The following is a 21,199-nucleotide window of genomic DNA, read 5'->3' on the forward strand; positions in this document are numbered from 1 at the left end:
TGGAGGTCAACCATAAGAGAACCTGGGTCCAGGGTATCTAGCAAACTTTGTACTATCTTTGAAACTTTTCTTTAAATCTGAAACAATTGAAAAATAAAAATAAAAGTTTCATTAAAAAAAAAATCAGGCTTCTCATCATCTTCCTCTTCTTTTTTCTCTCTTTCTTGTAAACATTTTTCCTGTTCAGTGAGAAAACAGCATTTCTAATTAATTTGATTGGGATGTTTTTGTTATTTTACAACTCAGAATATCTTCCCAGTAATATGATATGCATGTACATATTTTGTGTTTTTCATATACAAAAGCTAGTCTATTTGCCTACATGCTACTTTGTGTATCATTTTAAGAACAAACATACTGTGACTTCAAGTGTAATAATTCATTTGAAAAAAACATATTTGGAAGAAACACATTTTAAGAACAGTATCGTTGAAAAACAGAATCAACATCTGTTAACAAAGATGAATTTTTAGATTAAAACTTGAAATCTTTCTAAATTTGGCTTCTTCATCTCTTTCCTTCTTTCCTTCATCTCTCACTTTCCTTTTTCTTTCCCCTTCTCCCTCCTTGTGTTCCTTCTTTCTCTCATGCCTAGTTTCTTTATTTTTCATTTTACTAGGTTTGAAATCCTTATTTAGATAAGTCTTCTTTGGATCTCTCTATGTTCTAACATTATTTAGCAACTCCCTGTGAAATAGTAATCTGGATATATATACCCTAAAGTATTTTGTTAAAATCTGCAATTATATTTGATAACTATAAACATCTAGTTCAATCCCATCTTTTGATTAAAAACTTGAGGTTTAGGGTTTGGAGAGTTTGGCTAAGCTGAGCTATGTAATTCCACAGATTAATAAGTAGCAGTCTGTATCAGCAGCTCAGTCGTGTCCAACTGTTTGCAACCCCATGGACTGTAGCTCACCAGGCTCTTCTGTCCATGGGATTCTCCAGGCAAGAATACTGAAGTGGATAGCCATTCCTTTCTCCAGGGGATTTTCTCGGCCCAGAGATTGAACCCGGGTCTTCTGCATTGCAAGCAGCAGATTCTTTATCATCTGAGCCACTAGGGAAACCCAATAAGTAGCAGAACTGGGCCTAATTCCAGCAATCTACCTTCCAATCAAATGCACATGTTATTGCACAGTATTGCCTTCACTCTATAAAAATTACTTTGTTTGCAGAGTACTCTTGAAATTTCCCTCCCTGTAAGAAGACAGGCTTGGGCCACTAACTATTTGCCTGGACTTTGTCATCTATTGTTCCAGCAGGATGCTGTGAATCTTTTTACAGCCTAACTTTATTATCTGTCTAAAAGGAAATGCTAAGAAAAATTCATGATTCTCTTACTTAGATGAAACTATCAGCTAGTTAATAATTTATAAAATTAACTTACAACCATGTGGATTTCCCTCTTATCTAAACCTTTCTTACAAGTACAAATATGGGCTGAAATTTTAATAGTATAAAGAGTGGTATTGTTTTTTAAGTTGTCTTGCCAAAGAGTTATCTAGATGTAAAGTAGATGAAAGTTATTAGCCTTGAAGGTGATGCTGTAAAGATATATAGTTACTTGTTCAGAAAGGCATACTCAGTTATATATTCTGGGCTGTTCCCTATTTTGTAGCTATGGTCTATTTGCTGTAAGCTTGTCGGAGGGAATTTCTGCTTCTGTAACAAATGGTCTGTGTTCCAGAAGAGCTACCCAAGTTAATTTCTAATATTCTCTTTATTTCCTACGAGTCAATGTCCTGCTTCATGAAAGATATGTTTTCATGTCCTCTGGGCACTTCTGCCCAAATAGCAGTTGCCTCAGATGGTTTTACCTGAGAGTGATTGCTATCATCCTACTTGGCTTTCAGTGACGGTGACTGGAACAATGGAAGAGTATTTAGAGACGTTTAAAAGAATGGCTGGATAGGTCAGATTAGTGGTTCAGCAGGCGTGGGTTTCTGGTTTTGTTGATGGGAGACCCTACCCTGCTCTGGTGCTTGAGTTTGGTTTGGGGCTAGGTGACTCTCTGGCGCCACACACTGGTGTCCTGCTCACAGGCAAATCCCTTCGGACTCTCCGTCAATCAGCGCAGCAGATCATACCCAGAGAAATCAGTGAAAAAAGCAAGGTAAACACTTTTGCAAAACCTATCTGATTCCAGAGGTTTAGGACTAGTATAAGCAATTTTCCTCCAAAATTTCTTCCCTCCAGGTATTTACACCTAAAGCACAAATTTAGCTTTGCGTTCCCATTTGTACCATAGATCCCTTAATTTTCATGTTCTCTTTTATATTTTCTAACTACAAAAAACATGAGTGAGTGAGTGCTTAGTCACTCAGCTGTGTCCGACTCTTTGCCACCCCATAGACTGTAGCCCACCAGGCTCCTCTGTCCATGGGATTTCAAGGCAAGAATCCTGGAGGGGGTTGCCATTCCCTTCCCCAGGGGATCTTCCCGATCAAGGGATTGAATCCGCGTCTCATGCATTGCAGGCAGATTCTTTATGTTTGAGCCACGAGGGAAGCCTCAAATAATATAGGTATCATTTTAAAAAATAATTTAAAATGAATAAAATAGTGAAAATCTGTACCCTACTCCTTAGAAAAAACTACTAATGGCACTTGGTATATATCCTTCCAGTTTTTTAACTGTTTATGCTACCCCAAAATACATCATATTCTGTGTGACTTGCACTTACTTTTTAACTTATCAATACACATTGGGCATCTTTCTATACAATACACACTGAACCATCCCATTCTTTTCATTTGCTGCATAGTATTCTGTTATATGAAGTTATCTTATCACTTATTTAACCACTCCCTCAATCATGTACATTTAGATTATATTTTTGCTGAAGGTAACAGCATTATTCATATACCTGTGATTACTTTGGACAGTATTTCTGCAGGATAAATTCCTAGAAAAGAAATTACTAAGGTGAAATATTATAGCTTTCCATTTATACTTCAATTATAAATTGAAATTTATAATTTCAATTTATACTTTTCTACACAGCAGATGGTGACTGCAGGCATGAAATTAAAAGACACTTGCTCCTTGGAAGAAAAGCTATGGAAAACTTAGATTGCGTATTAAAAAGCAGAGACATTACTTTGCCAACAAATGTCCATATAGTCAAAGCTATCGTTTTTCCAGTGGTCGTGTATGGATGTAAGAGTTGGATCATCAAGAAGGTTGAGTGCCAAAGAACTGATCCTTTTGAACTGTGGTGCTGGAGAAGACTCTTGGGAGTCCCTTGGATTGCAAAGAGATCAAACCAGTCAATCCTAAAGGAAATCAATCCTGAATATTCATTGGAAGGACTGATGCTGAAGCTCCAATACTTTGGCCACGTGATGCAAAGAGCCGACTCATTAGAAAAGATCCTGATGTTGGGAAAGATTGAAGGCAGGAGGAGAAGGGGACAACAGAAGACAAGATGGTTGGATGTTATCACCAACTCAATGCACATGAGTTTGAGCAAGCTCCAGCTGATCGTGAAGGACAGGGAAACCTGGCATGCTTCAGTCTATGGGGTCGCAAAGGGTTGGACATGACTGATCAACTGAACAACAAATAAAGAATGTATGAAAACTTTTATTTTCTTATGGTCATACCTAATACTGTAAGGTTTTCATCTTTTTTATTCTTTGCCAGCCTAGTTGAAATTTACTTTTAGAAATGAGCATGGGTAGCCTTTAAAAAATGTTCAATCATCATCTGAGTTCTTTTTTTAAAAAATAATTTTATTTTTGTCTGTGCTGGGTCTTCCTTGCTACACTCGGGCATTCTCTAGTTGTAGCAAGAGGAGGCTCCTCTCTAGTTGTGGGTGCATGGGCTTCTCACTGAGGTGGCTTTTCTTGCTGCAGGGCATGAGCTCTCGGGCACGCAGAGTTCAGTAGCTGCGGCATGTGGGTTCCGTAGTTGCAGTTCCTGGGCTCTAGAGCACAGACCCAACAGTTGTGCATGGGTTTAGTTACTCTGCTGTATGTGGGATCTTCCCAGACCAGGGATTGAACCCACGCCCCCTGCACTGGCAGGCAGATTCTTTACCATTGAGCCACCAGGGAAGCCCCATCTGAGTTCGTGTATTTTATGTTCATATTTTTTGAATATTTTCCATAGTGGTGTTTTCCTTTATCTCATGGATTTGTGACTGCTATAGTTCCCTCCTTTGTCATTTGTCTTTTATCTTTGTTTATATAGTCCTTTCTGTTCATCTTTTTCTTTATGGTTTCTATCATGATGTTTCTATCAAGGTGTTCCTCACATAAAAATTATTTTCTCCTTGGACATTTATTACTTTTGTAATATGTTCTAATAAACTACAGGTCTAAGCTTCATTAATCCTTTACATATTTTTCTTGGCTCTTTTAATTTACTTATTCTTTTCCAAATGAAATTTAAAAATAATTTTTCAAGGTTCTGAAAATGCTACATTTAGTTTTCAATTGCAGTTGCAGTAACTTTATTAAAATTTATCACCTTATACTCTTTCCCCAATATGGTTATGTATATTCTTTATTTTAGTCTGCTTTTTGTATTTCATTGTATTTCATTAAAGCCTTGTGTCTTTCTTGTTGAATTTATTTCCAAGTATGTTTATTAGTGTTATTAAGGAGTCTTCTTTCTCCGTTCATTTTCTAACTTGTTATTAATTTTTTGTATATTTCTCTTGAATTGACTGTTTTCCTGTCTTTACTTCCTGTTGTTACTAATGCATCAAATAATTTTCTTGGTTTTGCTCCAAGGAGGTTATATAATTTTTGTTAAGTGATGGTATACTTTCACCCAATATGCTTACCTCATTTCTTTTTCTTATATTCTTTCATTGGTTAAAAGTTCCAAAATATTGTTGGCCAATGGTGGTGTTATCAGAAAGATTAATTTATGATTTCAATGTAATTATTTTTTATATTTAATTACTAAGTATTATATTTGTTCTGGATTTCTGAAAAATACTCCTTATTGGGTTAAGAAACCTTGTTTCTTTCATAGCTCACTAAGAATTTTAATCAGAAGTAATGTCGAGGGTCTTCCCTGGTCCATGCTCCCAATGCAAGGGGGACTCGATTCAATCCCTGGTCAGGGAACTAGATCCCACTTGATGCAACTAAGACCTGGCATACAATAAATAAATATTAGCCAAATAAATAAATTATAAGGCAAATAATTAAATATTAAAAAAAGAAAGAATGTTAAGACTTTTGGACTTGTCCTTTTAGCATCTACTAACATTACACTTACATATTTTCAACACTGGATATACATATGACATCATACATTTGTCAAACCCATAAAACTAGACAACACAAAAAGTGATTCCTAATTTAGCTATGGGCTTTTATTAGGAATAATGATCCATTGTAACAAATATACTTAGCTAATGCAAGATATTAGTAATAGGAGAATTATGTGGTAGAAGAGAGGGAGTATATTAGAATTCTCTGTTTCCTGCTCCATTTTTCTGTAAACCTGAAACTTCTCTAAGAAATAAAATCTATTCAGTTAAACAAAAGAAAAAGAAAAAAAAATACACTAAAAAAGTCATTTAACCCTCCTCAGCTTCAGTTCCCTCATCTATGAAATAAGGGGCTTAGACTAGCTGATCTCTACCTTTTCCTCCGAACAGAAGATACCATCATTCTGACTGTCAATATAAAGATGTCTGTCTGCCACTATATATATTTTTTCTTTCAGTTTTATTGAGATATAATTGACATTAGCACTATGTAAGTTTAGGACGTACAGTACCATTATTTGATTTACATACATCACAAAGTGATTATTACAATAAGTTCAGTGAACATCCATCATCTCATAAAGATATAAAAATAAAGAATTGGAGAAAAAATTTTTTTCTTCTAATGAGAACTCTTAGAGTTTACTCTTTTCACAACTTTCATGTATAACATACAGCAGTATTAATTATATTTATCATGCTGCATATCATATCATCAGTGATTATTACTCTTATTACTGGAGATCTCTACTTTTTGACCATCTTCAATTTCCCTCCCCCAAACCCCCACCTCTGCTAACCATAAATCTGACCTCTTTTGCTATAAATGAGTTTGTTTTTGAAGAATAATTGACCTACAACCCTATATTGGTTCCTGTCTCACAACACAGTGATTCAACATTTCTATATGTTTCAAACCAATCACCATAATGTCTAGTTATGATGTATAATTATGACATCATACAAAGATATTACATAATTATTGACTATATTTCCCAGTGTACATTTCATATCTCTGACCAATTTATTTGATAAACAGAAGTTTGTACTTAATCTCTCTCACCTATTTCCTTCCTTTTCCTGACCTCTCTCCTGTCTAGCAATCATCTCTTTGTTTGCTGTATCTATAACTATTTCTGTTTTGTTATACTTGTTCACTTGATTTGTTTTTTCTTTAGATTCTATATATAGTATCATATGATGTTTGTCTTTGTCTGATTTACTTGGTTTACTATGATAATCTTCAGGTTCATCCATGTTGTCACAAATGGAAAAGTCTGTTTATAATAGCCAGGACATGGAAGCAACCTAGATGCCCATCAGCAGACGAATGGATAAGGAAGCTGTGGTACATATACACCATGGAATATTACTCAGCCATTAAAAAGAATTCATTTGAATCAGTTCTAATGAGATGGATGAAACTGGAGCCCCTTATACAGAATGAAGTAAGCCAGAAAGATAAAGAACATTACAGCATACTAACACATATATATGGAATTTAGAAAGATGGTAATGATAACCCTATATGCAAAACAGAAAAAGAGACACAGAAATACAGAACAGACTTTTGGACTCTGTGGGAGAAGGTGAGGGTGGGATGTTTCGAGAGAACAGCATGTATATTATCTAAAGTGAAACAGATCACCAGCCCAGGTGGGATGCATGAGACAAGTGCTCGGGCCTGGTGCACTGGGAAGACCCAGAGGAATCGGGTGGAGAGGGAGGTGGGAGGAGGGATCGGGATGGGGAATACGTGTAAATCCATGGCTGATTCATGTCAATGTATGACAAAACCCACTGAAATGTTGTCAAGTAATTAGCCTTCAACTAATAAAAAAAAAAAAAAGGAAAAGTCTTATTCTTTTCTACTGCTGAGTAGTATTCCATCCTCTTTATCCATTCATCTGTTGATGGATACTTAGGTTGCTTCCATATCTTGCCTATTGTAAATAATGCTGTAGTGAAAACAGAGGTGCATACTTTTGCAGTTAATGTTTCTGTTTTCTTCAGATAAATACTCAGATGTGTAGTTGCTGGATCACATCATAATTTTTTTTTTGAGGAATCTTTATACTATTTTCCAATACATACTAAGGTGGAATAAAACAGTATGTTGAAAAAGATAATCCATGATAATCCATCAGTTTAAGCAAAAGGTAAAGGAATATCATTATGCAATTCTGAAAAATAAAAGAAATAATATAATTATTGGATGAATCTGGTGATGAAATGTAGTTTATAGGAAAGGGATAATGGAGAAATGCATTCATTTAAATAAAATAGCTCAAGTTTTTAAAGGATAACTTCAAATGACTCAGGTGCCATGAAATGATAACTAAAAGACGGTCACTAATGCAACCTATGAAAATTATTATAAAATGATTTGTGGCTCAGGAAATTCTTACCTAAAAATTTCTCATCATCATGAATCAGACAATAAGGTTCACAAAGATGCTGAGATACAGATGTTGTTTCTGCCTCATATGATATGTCTCCATCAGATGTTAGTGTGGGTGGAGCAGGCAGCTGCCTGTGAGGGGTGGTGGGAACTGCAACACGAGAAAATACAACCCAAATTACATGGCTCGTCGGTATCAGAAGAGGACTTACACCCGGGGTCACCGACTGGCAGCATCGGTGTGGTGTTGAGATTAAAAACCCCAAACTCCTGTTTTTATTCCCCAGCTCTGCCATTCTCTGGTTGTGTGACTTCGGGCAGTTTACCTAATTTTCTCTATGTCTCCATTTCTTTTTATGTAAAATGCAGACAATAATAGTAACCCTTCTCAGTGAGGATAAGAAGAGTTAATGTTTACAAAGTTCTTAGAGCAGAGCCTGGCCCACAGTAAGTTTATGTGAGTGTTTATTAAATAAAAAATAGATGCATTTGAACCCCGGTCTCTTTAGGGCTAGCCTACTATCCGATGACTCAGCACTTTTTGAAGCCTGCCAGGAAATCACGAGTATCTCCTGATATCATCGTTTAGCTGCCTCTAACAGAACACTTTTCTACATTGCTTTAAACAAATACAGGGAGTTATTTTTCTCCCATCACAAGAAGTCTGGAAGGAGGCCACACTTGGCATAGGTTCAGTAGGTTAAAGATGTCAGGGCAAAGAGTTCTGAGCTTCTCTGCTTCTTTTCTTTGAGCTTACAAAGTGGTTACTGAAGCTTTAATCATTCTATACACAGTAAAACAGGAAAAATAGGGATGGCAGTGGTAGGAGCTGTACCATTACATTATTTCTCAAAAGTCCTTTCAGCAGATTCCGACTTTCCATAGAATCATGACTTGGTCCAGATACATCACTGCATTCCCAGGTGAATTTCCAAACACCCTTTTGGGTGTGTTCTTCTGTGTTCAGAGTCCAGCTGTCAGTGAAGTGAGTAATTCACCAGCTTTTTTTGACAAATGAAATTTTTTTATTAAAGTTTTTTTTTTTTTTTTAATGTGGACCATTTTTAAAAGTATTTTCTTGAATTTATTACAATATTGCTTCTGTTTTATGTTTTGGGTTTTTGGCCCCAGGGCATGTGGAATCATAGCTCTCCAACCAGGGATAGAACCCACACCCACTGGTGAAGTCTTAACCACACCCCTGGTTAAGCCGGGGAAGTCCGGACACATGAAGTTTTGAGAGGAAGGCAAGTGGCTGCTCAGCTCCTGGTATGGGAGATGAGGTGTCCAAACTAGCCTGGGTTCCAGCGTGTCTGCCTGGCTACCAGTCTTCCCTTGGGACAAGGGAAGCCAGGCTTCTCTCTGCTCTCAATTGGCCAGTTTCACAGATAATTTAAACTGGCTTCTGGCGCTTGGCAAGCTTGACACTGCCATCTCTCATGGTAAATCATATGTTTCCTGAAAACAAAATGAAAACAAAATTGTTTAATTTTGTCTAACTCCTCTTTAGTGTTGGATGTTTATTACACTAGGCTCTAAAATGAACTTTTAACTAGCTCTGAGGATAACTAACACAGAGGGTTAGTAAATGGACTGCAAACATTTAACTGCCCTTAACTCTGGGGAAAAGTTCCTTAATACGGTAAGAAGAATGATCCATCCCACCATCCCTGAATTCCACATTTCTGTGATATTGCCTTCCTGCAGACGCTACCAGCTTGACCAATGTCTTACCTTCTATGGACAAAGAGTCTGGGACCCAAGTTTATAGTTTAATTAGCTGCTTCACATAATTTCAAACTACTGGGAAACATGTTTTCCATCTTACAAAAGACAGGGAGTGTTCTCTGGCAACTAGGTCCCCTTCAGGTTGGTTACTTCCACATGAAGGGCATCTCAAGGCAACATCCTTATGAGGGTAATGGTGCTTGTTTTGGAGGCTCATAGGCTGCCCCATCAGGAAAAGATGCCCTTTAGTTTAACGTGAAAGTGCTCCCTAGTTGGCAAAATGTTTGCAAATATAGGCATTATTAGAGAATTTTTGCCAGAGCTGGGCCTTGAGAGATGAGTAGGAATTTGAGAGATGGAGAAAATGATGTGAATCATTAGTGCTTAAGGGGCAAGGAAGAGCAAATGTTGAGTTTTGGGGGGTATTCCTATGATAACGAAATACATAATTGTTTTAAAAGGTGCAGTAAAAAAATAAATAAAAGGTGCAGTAATGGAAGTTGAAACACTGGGTTAAGGTCAGATAAATGGAAGACACAGAACACCAAGTCAAGGGAGTCGGTTGCTTATAGGCCAAGGGGAGCCACTGACTATTTCTGAGGCAAGGAATGAAATAATTGAAGCTATCATTCCAAGAAGATAATTCTAGCGGCTGTGATAAGGGGTACTGAAGGTGCAAAGATGGTGGTAGGAAGAACAATCACAGAGCTTACGCGCTAAGGCAACAGCAGTAGAAATAAAAACAAAGGCTCAGAATTGAGAAATGTGGCAGATAATGGATTCCTGTAATTTGACTACTGGTTGGATGTTGGGTGGGGAAGGAACCATTAGTGGTCCCCCAACATGTCTGTTTTCTCCTTATATTAGTGTTCTGGAGGTGTCATTGACAAAGGACCACAAACTGGATGGCTTAAAACAGTTAACAAATTTACTGTCTCAGAGTCTGGAGGCTAGAAATGGAGGTGTCAGCAGGGCTGGTTCCTTCTGAGATCTGTGGGCACAACTGGTTCTGAGCCTCTCCCACTTTCTGGCGCCAATCTGCAGTCCCTGGTATTCCCTGGTTTGTCACGACTCCAATCTCTGTCTCCATCTTCCAGTGACATTCTCCGTGTGTCTCTGTCTCCTTATAAGGACACCATGTTGGATTAAGGATCCACTAGGATGATGTCACCTTAACTAATGACATCTGCAATGACTCTATTCCCAAAGAAGGCCACTTTTCAAGGTCCAGGAGATTAGAGCTTTCACATATTTTCTTGGAGGACATATTTCAACCTGTAACATTCCCCCACCCCTTCCTTACAAATGGAACCCTGATGTGGGGCCTGACCCAGATGGAGGCTGCTTTTCTGGGTGGAGAGTTGTATATCTCGTTTCATCAGGCGTCCAACCCAAGCAAGCTGGTGCAGCCATTCTTGACCTTGAGGCCAGATCAGCAGTTCTAATCTCACCTGACCGACAAGGGGAGGCTGACAGCTGCCATGGAGGATAAGCGGGGGCCACTCAGGGGCAGGAAAGCAGCGAAGGGCTGAGTGACGGATAGGGCTCCAGGGCAAGGCAAGCCCAGCTGGACAAAAACAAGGCTTCAACTCACTGTCTTTTCTTTTTTAACAGTGTCTTTCATTTGTAAATTTTAAAAAGTCAGTATAAAAATTTTTTTTTAATATTTTTAAAAAGACCCATATTGGAGGCTGCTTTTCCGAGCTTTGGCCACATGGAAGTGCACTGGCCAGTGATATGAAGGTGAAGTGTGATGTGGGAGCTTCTTCTGTAAACATTCTTTAACCGACAGCATACATATGTCCTTTTGACCTGACTTCATGTTTTCCTTCATCCTACTTCAAGGAATAGGGTTGCCAAAGCAATCTCAACCCTTACAGAGGAGGAGGCAGATGGGGTATGATTCTAAAGCAGGCTTGAGAGAGTTCTTTGGATATCCTAGGTAAGATGTGAGCATGGCCTTCTTTCAAAGTCCCAAACTGCAGGCTTCTAGCTGACTACAGCTGAGTGACCCTAGAAAACGGTCACCATACCAGTGTGGTGATGGTGGTGTTGCTTTAGCTGACTTAACTTTCAAAAATTTGAAGTAAAATGCTCCCACGTACGCCATTTTACTCATTTTTCATAGATCCAACTTTACCCTATTATCTTACACCTAGCTTTACTTATATATATGCCTGGTCTCTGAATGATTTGGGTTTAAAACCTCTGAAATATTTTAAAAATATCTGTTGAACATTTATTTAGACTAGAGGCTGAAGACTGTGGAGGGGGGGAAAGACCCCTTGGTGATGGAGGTCGGCCTCTTCTCTACTGCCCAGAGCAAGAGACTTCGAGTTCCAAACTCCTGTATATGGTCCACTCGGCAAAATAAAAGCTCTGCAATTACCCTGACACCCACTGGGGAGAGGAAATTTAGCAATGATTTGCTGTCATTCTAAAATGCGTTTAGAAGGTTCTCTTACCATTCATTCACCCATCCATCAAAGCAGTTTATAAGAATGTTTCTTCTAACAACACAGTTTCCTCTGCGACGACAATTCTGGAAAGTGGATCACCTTCACCGTACCACACTTCCAGGGATATTTTGGCACCATTAAGAGACTGTGGGCTTCCCTGGTGAATCAGTGGTAAAGAATCTGCCTGCAATGAAGGAGATGTGGGTTCCATCTCTGAGTTGGGAAGGTTCCCCTGGAGAAGGAAGTGACAATCCACTCTAGTATTCTTGCCTGGAGAATTCCATGGACAGAGGAGCCTGGCGGGCTACAGGCCATAGGGTCACAAAAGAGCTGGATACGATGTAGCAACTAAATAACAGCAAAGAGACTGGCACCCCCAGGCCATCTGGTTCTTCTAACACAGTACACTGGTGATGCTTCCAGACAGTGGGGACATTGCAGAGGGGGCAGTTTTTGAGAAGGAAATAAGGAGCACAGGTAGAATGTGAATTGCCACTGAGCCATCTGCATGGATTGCTGAGAGCAGGAAAATGACATCTTACATGATGAAGAGGGACTGGGAAGGTGGATGTGCTGCCAGATGTGCTGGTCTGGATACATTCACATCGAGAGCATTCCTGGCAAGATGAGCAGCTTTGGCAAATTTACCGACAGATCTCCAGGAATGAGGGGGTGCTTCAGATCTGCGTGAGATTTAGCCAGTGACTTGTGCCTAATCTCAACACGACGCTTTCTGAAGCTTTTCAGTGACTCCCTTGGATGTTCAGAAATCTCATAACTTTGTAGAGCTCTCTATAGCAAATAGAGTCCATTTTTAAACCTGAAAATAACTGTTTCCATCAGCTACATCAGCACAGCGGATAGTTCCTGCTGCTCTTTTGGCCTGTAAGTAACAACCCTTCCTGGTTAATAGCAAAAAAAGTGTCTGGCTAATGAAAGGCACTGGCACTATATTTCATATCTAAAGCAATTTTTTAAAAAAATCTGTAATAAGCATCAATTATTGGGAAAAGGAGTGATTTTTACCTGCTTCTTAATCTTCCCAATTGCCCTCTAGAGCAAAAGAGCTCTCCTTGAAAACTCAGTCCATAATAAACAAATGTATGTGAACAAATATAAACATTATTTTGCCAAAGGGTGATTTCTTTTGTTTTTGAGCTACAAATAATCCCTGATAAGTGGCTTTCTCAACTAAATATGCAGTCATTACAGTGTATTTATAGTGATTAAAAATCTTTATTAGGGACTTACTTAGATTTTCAGTAGATCTGCTTTTTAATTTTGCAATTTTATGACCATGGCACGTGGACACACAATTTTTAAAAAATGCACCCAACTTCTACATGAAGATCTAATCAGGCTTTGTCAATAATGAATAGTTTTATGCTAGTAGAATCTTCCTGGAATTATCTTGATTTGGGGGACACTATAATTTCTATTAACGTAATTATAAGGCCAATTAAAAATATATACTGGGTTTCTCTATTTTGGTTAAGAGCTCGGTTGGAAAAATTCAGGAAGATATTCATGAGTTGCTACTTCACCTCCAGCACTCTGCTCACCCTGCCCAGACTCCACATTCTCTGACTCAGAGACTATTTGCAGAGGACACCTGTTTTAAATGTACCAACAGGAAATACCTATGTTGTCTTTTCATAATCTGCCGCTGCATCTGGTTAGCTGAAATGTGACGCTGCCCACGGACTGAAGCAACTTCAGTGTGACAGCATTTACTGGAAGGCGGAGGAAATCCAGTTTATATTTATTTTCCTTCTATTAAGACCTGGCATTGTAGCATAAGAGAAAATAAATAAGGAAAAGGGCAAAACCAGTTTAATTCTCATAAGATTAGTATTAAATTACATACAGGAATTTTACATCCAGACTCAGTATGATTTGCCCTTAATGCATAAACTGTTGTCTGACAATGCTTGCTTTATAACACTTTATTTATAAACGTTTTGTCCAGTCTGTCTTGCTATATATTGACAGGCTATTTATTAATATAAACCTTCAGTGGAAAAGTGCAGGGCAGTCTCCCCACTGGAATAGAGTTAACAAGGGAATTTCACAATCATTAACGGTAGTCTAACACTAAAATTCCATCTGGGTCCAAACGCAAGCAAGTCACAGGGGGCGGGTGGGATGCGCGGTGCGCGAGGGTTTACACCCCACGTGCACGCCTCCGACGGTGCCACTCGGTCAGCAAGTCCCCGAGCCGGACCTTTGGTCCACACTGGGGTCCCCTCCCTCCAAAGCCGGTTTCCAGGCCCCGGTGCCCGGCCCCGCGCCCGGGCAGCCCGGCAGACGCCCGGCAGACGCCGCGGGCCGCGGTTCCCAGGGCCGCGTGCGCGCTCCCCGAGCCCCGGCCGCCCTCGGAGGCCGCCCACCCGCTCCCGGGACTCCGAGGGGGTGCCCCCGGCCGGGTCTCCGGGGCTGGCGAAGGCAGCAGCAGGATGACGGAGATGACGAAAGAGCTGACGCCACGCCGCCCGCCCGGCCGCCGCCGGAGCCCGCACACGCCGCCCCGCCCGCGCGGTGGCCCGCGCGCTCGCGCTCGCGCCGGTCCCGCGGGGCGCGCGCCGCCTCCTCCCGGCCCGCCCCGCCCGGGGTTCCCACGGCGCCCGCCCGCGCCCGGCGCCGCCCTCCCCGCCGCCCAGGCCTTTGGCGAACATGGCGCTTGTCCCCTGCCAGGTGCTGCGGGTGGCCATCCTGCTGTCCTACTGCTCTATCCTCTGCAACTACAAGGCCATCGAAATGCCCTCGCATCAGACCTACGGAGGGAGCTGGAAATTCCTGACGTTCATTGATCTGGTAAGGCCGCCCCCCGCCCCTGCCCCGTCCTCCCCGCACCCGGAACCGGCGTGTGTTTGTGGGTGCGCCGGCATCTGCGCGCGTGCCGCCGGCATCCAGCCGCGTTCTCGCTTCTTCCCCAGTGACTGCGTCTCAAAGGCCCCGCTGCCCCCCGCAGCAGCACCTTCGGCAGCACCCAGCGTTACCTGTTAGCTGGGGCACGAGCGCAGATGGGTCGCAGCCAGGTGGTGGGCTCTTTGGAGGGGAACACACACCTGCTTCTAAGAGGTGCCTTGGGAAGAGTCTCCTCTTAGCAAATGGATCGGACGACCTTGATGAGGAGCGGCCTGAGACCCCTTCGACCCCCAGGATGCTCTCCAGAGCACCCACCGTGGGATCAGTTTGCAGCACCTGGAAGACACTGGATATCTTCGAATGACTTGGAGCTTCCTCTGAAAGGACCAGAGTCCTCCTCACAAAGAAGAGAAAGCTCCTCAGAAAGAAGAGAAATCGCCCAATAAAGTTGTCTTCCTTGTATCTGTCTTTTTGCCCCTTGTCACTAATTTTCTTCCAAACTTTGTCCTCAGAAACGTTAGAAGAGAAAGATTTTCCAAACGTATTCTTGGTGTGACGCTACACTTCTGCCTATCTTACCGTGTAAAAGTACACAGTAGTTTGCATAAGCAGCTCCTCTGTTGGCATAACATCATGGCCTTGGAAGTTGTCGTTTGTTCCCTTTTTTTTTTTTTCCCCCCCAACAGCTTACCACTTCTGGCACTAAAAGAGCCAGAGAATCAACCTGAGCATAAGACTCAATAAGGACATGGGGTGGAACCTAGGAACTTCAAGGTGACAGGTGACTAAGACGAGCTCAAACGCACACTAAAAGACGGTCAAGTTACGAACAGAGAAAACAAAAGCGAGAAGTTCTAAGGACTAGAGAAAATGTAGAACCCAGTAATCGGTCGCCAGAACTAGCTACACAGGTTAGCTGCACAAACGAGATTGTAATCTCTTGTTGTTGACCCTTCATTTTGATGAAGAGAACTTGATACCTGTTTTGAGATACTTCCAAAAGCTGAGGATCCTTGAGAGAAATGCAGTCAGCGGGAGTTTTGTGTAGAAATACCATTTTAAATCTGTGTCTTGTTAGATACGTTCTGAGAGTAAGTCATTTTTTTCTCAGCACTCTCCAAACTGGGCACCAGGACTGCTCAGGACATAGTGTATCAGGGGTTTCAATTTTCAGTTCCTCAACTTCCAGCTCTTTCTTGAAACTGGTCTGCCTCTGAACATGGCTATTGCCTGCTAGTTCTCCTTTCTTCTGCCCCATTCATCCAAGGCCCAAGCACGTGACAAGGTTCTGTGCTGTATTTATCTGTTCCTTTTAGCTTTCAGAAGATAGACTGGCGTCACTAGAACTATCTTCGTATTTGCTTGAAAAACGAAGTCAGACTTGTCTCGACAGAAAGTGGTTTTGGGTTGATTAGCTCATCCACGGGCCCTACCTTTTCTAATTTTCCATAGACTCAGTGAAACGTGCAGTCCTGAGGTTCTAATAAATATGGACCAGAGCATTAGAAATCATGTCCCCTTTCAACTGTGCAAACTTAGGTTAAAAACATTTAGATGTTATTTAAAAATACGTGCAAAGATTTTCAGAATTCTTTTTTGCTGGCTGTATGAAGAAAATCTGTCGGATCACTACCTTATCCTGTTCTTGATCTCGCTTAGAGCTGGCCCAAGGAACTGCATTGAGTTGATACACTGATGAAAACCCCACCAGAACCATAGGAGCTGTGAACAGTTCTCAGAAGTGTTAGATGTAATTTTGAGGGCACAGGAGAGAAGATCAGCCGGTGAGAGGGGTAGATATTGAGGGTGTCATTAACCCGCGCAAGAGATGACAGCTTCTCACACTGTGTGTTACAGAAGACTCACAAGAAACAATATATCTCTCACAACCTTTGTGTGACATGAAACTTTAGTAGAGCCCATCTGACTCTGCTTAAACTGTCATACAGTTTGTATTTTAGCATTTGGCGATTGGACCTGCCTGTTTTAAATAATGATAATCACCACAAACATGTTTTGGTCTATGAGAATTCAGGCCATGAATTCAAAATTGAAACTTTTACTTTGTTTCACGTTTAGATTCAGTTTGCATAGGGCCTTCAGCCAATCATTCGAACTCTTATCTCTGTGGCTTTGGATTGAAATATAATAAATCCTTAGTCGAGGGTTCCTGTGAGAAAGTATAATCTAGAATATATTCAAAGAAACACTCATGCAAAGTGTTACTCTTTTTGTTATTAGAGATTTAGAGTCTTTGGCGCTTAAGCATTGTACAGCTGTTTAAACAACCAGCCTGTCAATCCTTAGTAATGGCATGAAAAGGTTAGGCTACTATAACTTACTTTTTTAATTTCCCATTTTTTTTGTGTGTTTAAGAAAATAATAAACATTATTACTTCAGTGCTTTGGACATTTTTAATGATTCTAAACTCATTAAAGCAGTTTTGGAAGAAGATTTAGCTTCTTAAAACTTCAAGGAAAAGGTCCTTTTTGTAGCCAACTTAGATCACAGAGAATCAAGACATTTGTCCTGGTGGTCACACTCTGATTCCATGATGTGTGGCATCAGTAGCTCAGAAATTTCAGGCAACATGGATCTGGGAGAATATGGTTATGTAGCAGTGGTCATTCCAGCCATATCTGTATCTTTCTTTGAGTATGGGAGTCATCCCAATAGAATCAGAGCTCGTGGTTAAAAACTGAAATGCATGTTATTGCTATCAGTAATCTTACCCTGTTATCGTTACTCCCTGAGAGCTTCGTTTCCTAGAATCAAGGAACAGTGAGAGAACTAAACATGCTTCAGGAAAATTCAAGTTAGTAAATGGAAATGGAACACTTGGCATGACAGGCAGAATAATAGACCACCCCCCCCCCAAAAAAAAAAAAGAGTCTGCATCCTAATCCTTCCTGTAAATATGTGAGTTACATGGCAAAAGAATTAAGATTCCTAATCAACTGACCTTCAAAGGGAGATTTGCTCAGTTTATCTACGTTACTGCAAGGTTTCTTAAGAGTGAAGGGAGGCAGAAGAGATGAATGAGTTGGAGGAAGATGTGACAGTGGAAGAAAGTCACAGAGAGATACAACATTGCTGGCTTTGAAGATAGAGGAAGGGGCCAAGAGCCAAGGAATGTGGGAGGTGTCTACAGGCTGTAAAGGGCAAGGAAATTACCTCTGTCCCAGAGACACCAGAAGGAACACAGCTCTGCTGACACCCTGATTTTAGTCCTGTGAAACCCATTTTGGACTTCTGACCTCCAGAACCATAAAAGAATAAATCTGCATTTAAACCACTAAACTTAGGGTAATTTGTTGCAGCAGCAATAGAAAGCTCATACACTTGGCTCTAAAGTCTGTGACCTAAAAAAAGCCTTAAATGTTATTGTACTTATGCGGTGACTTAAATAGTTCTTTATGTATATTAGACAACTGGTTAATTTTAGTTTTAACCAAAATACAGGTTTTTCCCTTCTACATTCATGAAACTGCGCTGGGGAGACATACATGTGACAACGGGCAATATGAGAATCTGTAAAAGTGGAAAAGCTTCGGAAAAGCTAGGCCTTTTCTTTACTGTGAAGTATTTTAGGAATTATCATTGTGCAACATGCCATGCAAGGAGGAATACTCTTAACTGGAAATAAACTGGAAAGAAAAAAATATTGAACTGACTACTCTTCATATATTTTCTTAACCAGTATTACAGCTGATGAATTTTCTCCAAATGATGTAGATTCATTCACTTATTCACTAATCAAGAAATTTCCCAAGTTATATAATAATTGACCCTCCACATGATAGAAATGAAGAATCAGAATCAAACCAACATAAATAAAAGAAAAGAGAAACCAGATGGTGAGGCTCAGAGTAGTACTGGAATACAATGGGAGCGGGGGTGGGGGGAGTGGTTAGTAAACATCTGAATAGATGGAATCTTTCCACGTGTTCAGTAAGTATTCTTTCCGTGTGTGTCCTCCTATAACCATTCAAAATACTGTGGATTTTTGGAAATATATCAATCAGAATTTTATTGAGTTCTATATGATAGAATGTCTAAACCATGAATGAGAATCCACTTCTTTGAAAAACATGAACTGGGCATTTGTTATAAAAAATTATTATATACTTTGGATTTAAGACGCTTTGATTTTTAAAAATTGAAACAGAAATGTGATGATCTGATCCCATTTGCTCTAGTTCTTGGTTCTCACCGTTTGGAGGGTTATCATGTCTTGGGTGTGTGCTTGCTCAGTTGTGTCCAACTCTTTGTGACCCGGTGGACTAAGAATACTGGAGTGGGTTTGCCATTTCCTACTCCAGGGGATCTACCTGACCTAGGGATCAAACCCATACCTGCTGCGTCTGTTGCAGTGGCGGGTGGATTCTTTCTCACTGAACCACCTGGGAAGCCCCGTCATGTCTTAGGGGTCCATTCTACTCATTTCTCCTGTACTGACTTTCCATTCATGCACAGGCAGAATATTGGTGAGGCCCTACCTCCTCGAAGTGTGGTCTGAGGACCAGAAGTGATTTTATCTGGGACCCTCCTAGAAATGTGGAACCTCCGGCTCTACCCCAGTCTTTCTGAATAAGCATTTACCTGTTAATAAGATCATTCTGTGATTCTTTTGCACATTCCAGTTTGAAAAATACTGCTCTAGGCCACACTGTTTCTGTTTTGCATTTACTATGGAATAACTTGTAGAAAACAGCCTTCATATATTAATTCTGCCTACTGTATTTAAAACATTTAAGCATACTTCAAAATATATTTAATTATGTCACTTTTATTGTGACATGGTTAAAACGCTGTTGTAAAAAAAATGCCAACTTTAAGAGAAAGAGAAAAATATGTATTTGGCATCAAGGACAGGTTGTTTGTTGCAACTGAGAAACAAATTTGGCTAATCTTCAGGGAAACCAAGTGAAAAAGAATACATGTTTGATTGCATTGTCTCTACTGTTGGAATAAAGGAAGCATAACAGTTTATCAGGAAAAATAGAATTCTTTCCAGACAACTGACTTTGCAAGGTTCTTTACCACTCAGCTAGTCATATAAATAACCTTGGGTAGCATAGCAGATAATGCCTTTGATTATTTTCTAGCAGATTATCTATGGAAATATTCTTATAGTTTATTTTTTTTAATATTATAATTTTATGAAAGCCAAAGGCATGGTCTTCTGTTTTGACTGGGTGAAGGCATTTTTGCAGAGGTTTGAGGTAATACAATCTGGGTACTTATTTTTGTTATCTAAATCTGTTTTGCAAAAGAATTTAAGAAAACCACAGAGTGAGCAGGATAAATAAGAGCTCAGATGTGGGAAAGCTTGGGGGTGTTCAAAGAACAGGAAATGGTCAAGTATACCTGGAGGATACATTTTTTTCTTTTAGACATGCTAAAAATTTTTGACCTTTAAAAATATTTAAAAGGGAGAATAAACAGCATAAGTATACTAAAGGATGCATTTGAGTTTGTCTTACATTTTCTTATATACTTGTAAGAAAATATTCTTGACTGTAGTCCATGGCTTAATTTCAAATAGGAAATAAAATATCTTGAGAGGAGAGTCTATATACCATTATGTAACTATGATATTTAGCTTTGCCAGTCAAAACCACGGAGTGCCATCTGAAGGCCAGTAGTTCATTGAGTAGTCTGAACAAAATTAGGCAGGTTTGTTTTGTTCAATATTATACGAAGAGGGTGAAACTGCAATTTTTTTTTTTTCAGTGCAATCAGACTTGACCCTAAATGCATATAAACGTCAAGGATTAAAGAATGCTTTTTCCTAACCTGGGGGAAGAATTTTGAGTAGGATACTTTGTACAGAGTTCTCTTCCCTCTCTTTCAAAGTGTTTCTTTTGGATCAAACATAAAATAGGGGCCTGGGTTTGTCAGAGTCGGGGAAATAGTTGATGATATAATCACTCATTCCCTTTCTTAGTTGCAAATGTTATTGAAATTACAGAGTCATCTGACCATGCTGAGGTCACTTCTTTTCCCATCTCTGCCATTCCCCGTGTCTGGTATAACATTTAGCAAAATTGGTAGCTGCTCTTGAGGCTTTCATTTGTTTCTCTGTGTTCCCCTGAAATGTCACATGTTTCTGTGGAAGTGTGAACAATAGTACAGTTTTCCATATTGAATCAGATATTCCCGTGATCCAAGCACACTTGGAAAAATCTTACTGCTTAGGATTCCATAACAGCATAGCTTTGTGTCTAGCAGTCTGTGGCTAGACAGTTAAAGGGCCCCTGTCTCCTCTGCCTGGTAGTCCTGCCAGAGGAGAGTGAGTGCAGGGCTCTCTCGATGCACATGAGAAGACCCCTGGAGCAGATCCATCATGGAGGCCAGCAAGATATGGGATGCTGCTTCGGTAGGCTGGGTCAAATAGGCTGATGGAGAATCACCAGAGAAATTGCTGGAATTCACCAGGTGGCAAGAATGCTGTCATTTTGAATCTTGAGCAAATGGCATGTGTTCAAGACAATGCTTTAGAA

At 40.2% G+C, this 21,199-nt stretch overlaps 1 protein-coding gene across 8 annotated transcripts in view; it reads left to right on the plus strand.

Annotated features, from left to right (window-relative positions):
• Positions 1 to 14,430: 14,430 nt before the first annotated feature.
• AIG1 (androgen induced 1) overlaps positions 14,431 to 21,199 on the plus strand; it is a 264,454-nt gene continuing 257,685 nt past the window's right edge. For 3 of the 8 annotated variants that reach the window (XM_061130350.1, XM_061130347.1, XM_061130352.1), the window contains exon 1: positions 14,431 to 14,638. In XM_061130350.1, coding sequence (XP_060986333.1) covers positions 14,498 to 14,638 — 141 coding nt within the window. In that variant the 5' untranslated portion in view covers positions 14,431 to 14,497. Of the gene's footprint in view, positions 14,639 to 14,760; positions 15,155 to 21,199 lie in introns of those variants that run through there. The other 5 variants (XM_061130351.1, XM_061130346.1, XM_061130353.1 and 2 more) reach the window with 4 other exon arrangements.

This window comes from Dama dama, chromosome 26 (genome assembly GCF_033118175.1).
Source record: "Dama dama isolate Ldn47 chromosome 26, ASM3311817v1, whole genome shotgun sequence".
NCBI classification, from domain to species: domain Eukaryota; kingdom Metazoa; phylum Chordata; class Mammalia; order Artiodactyla; family Cervidae; genus Dama; species Dama dama.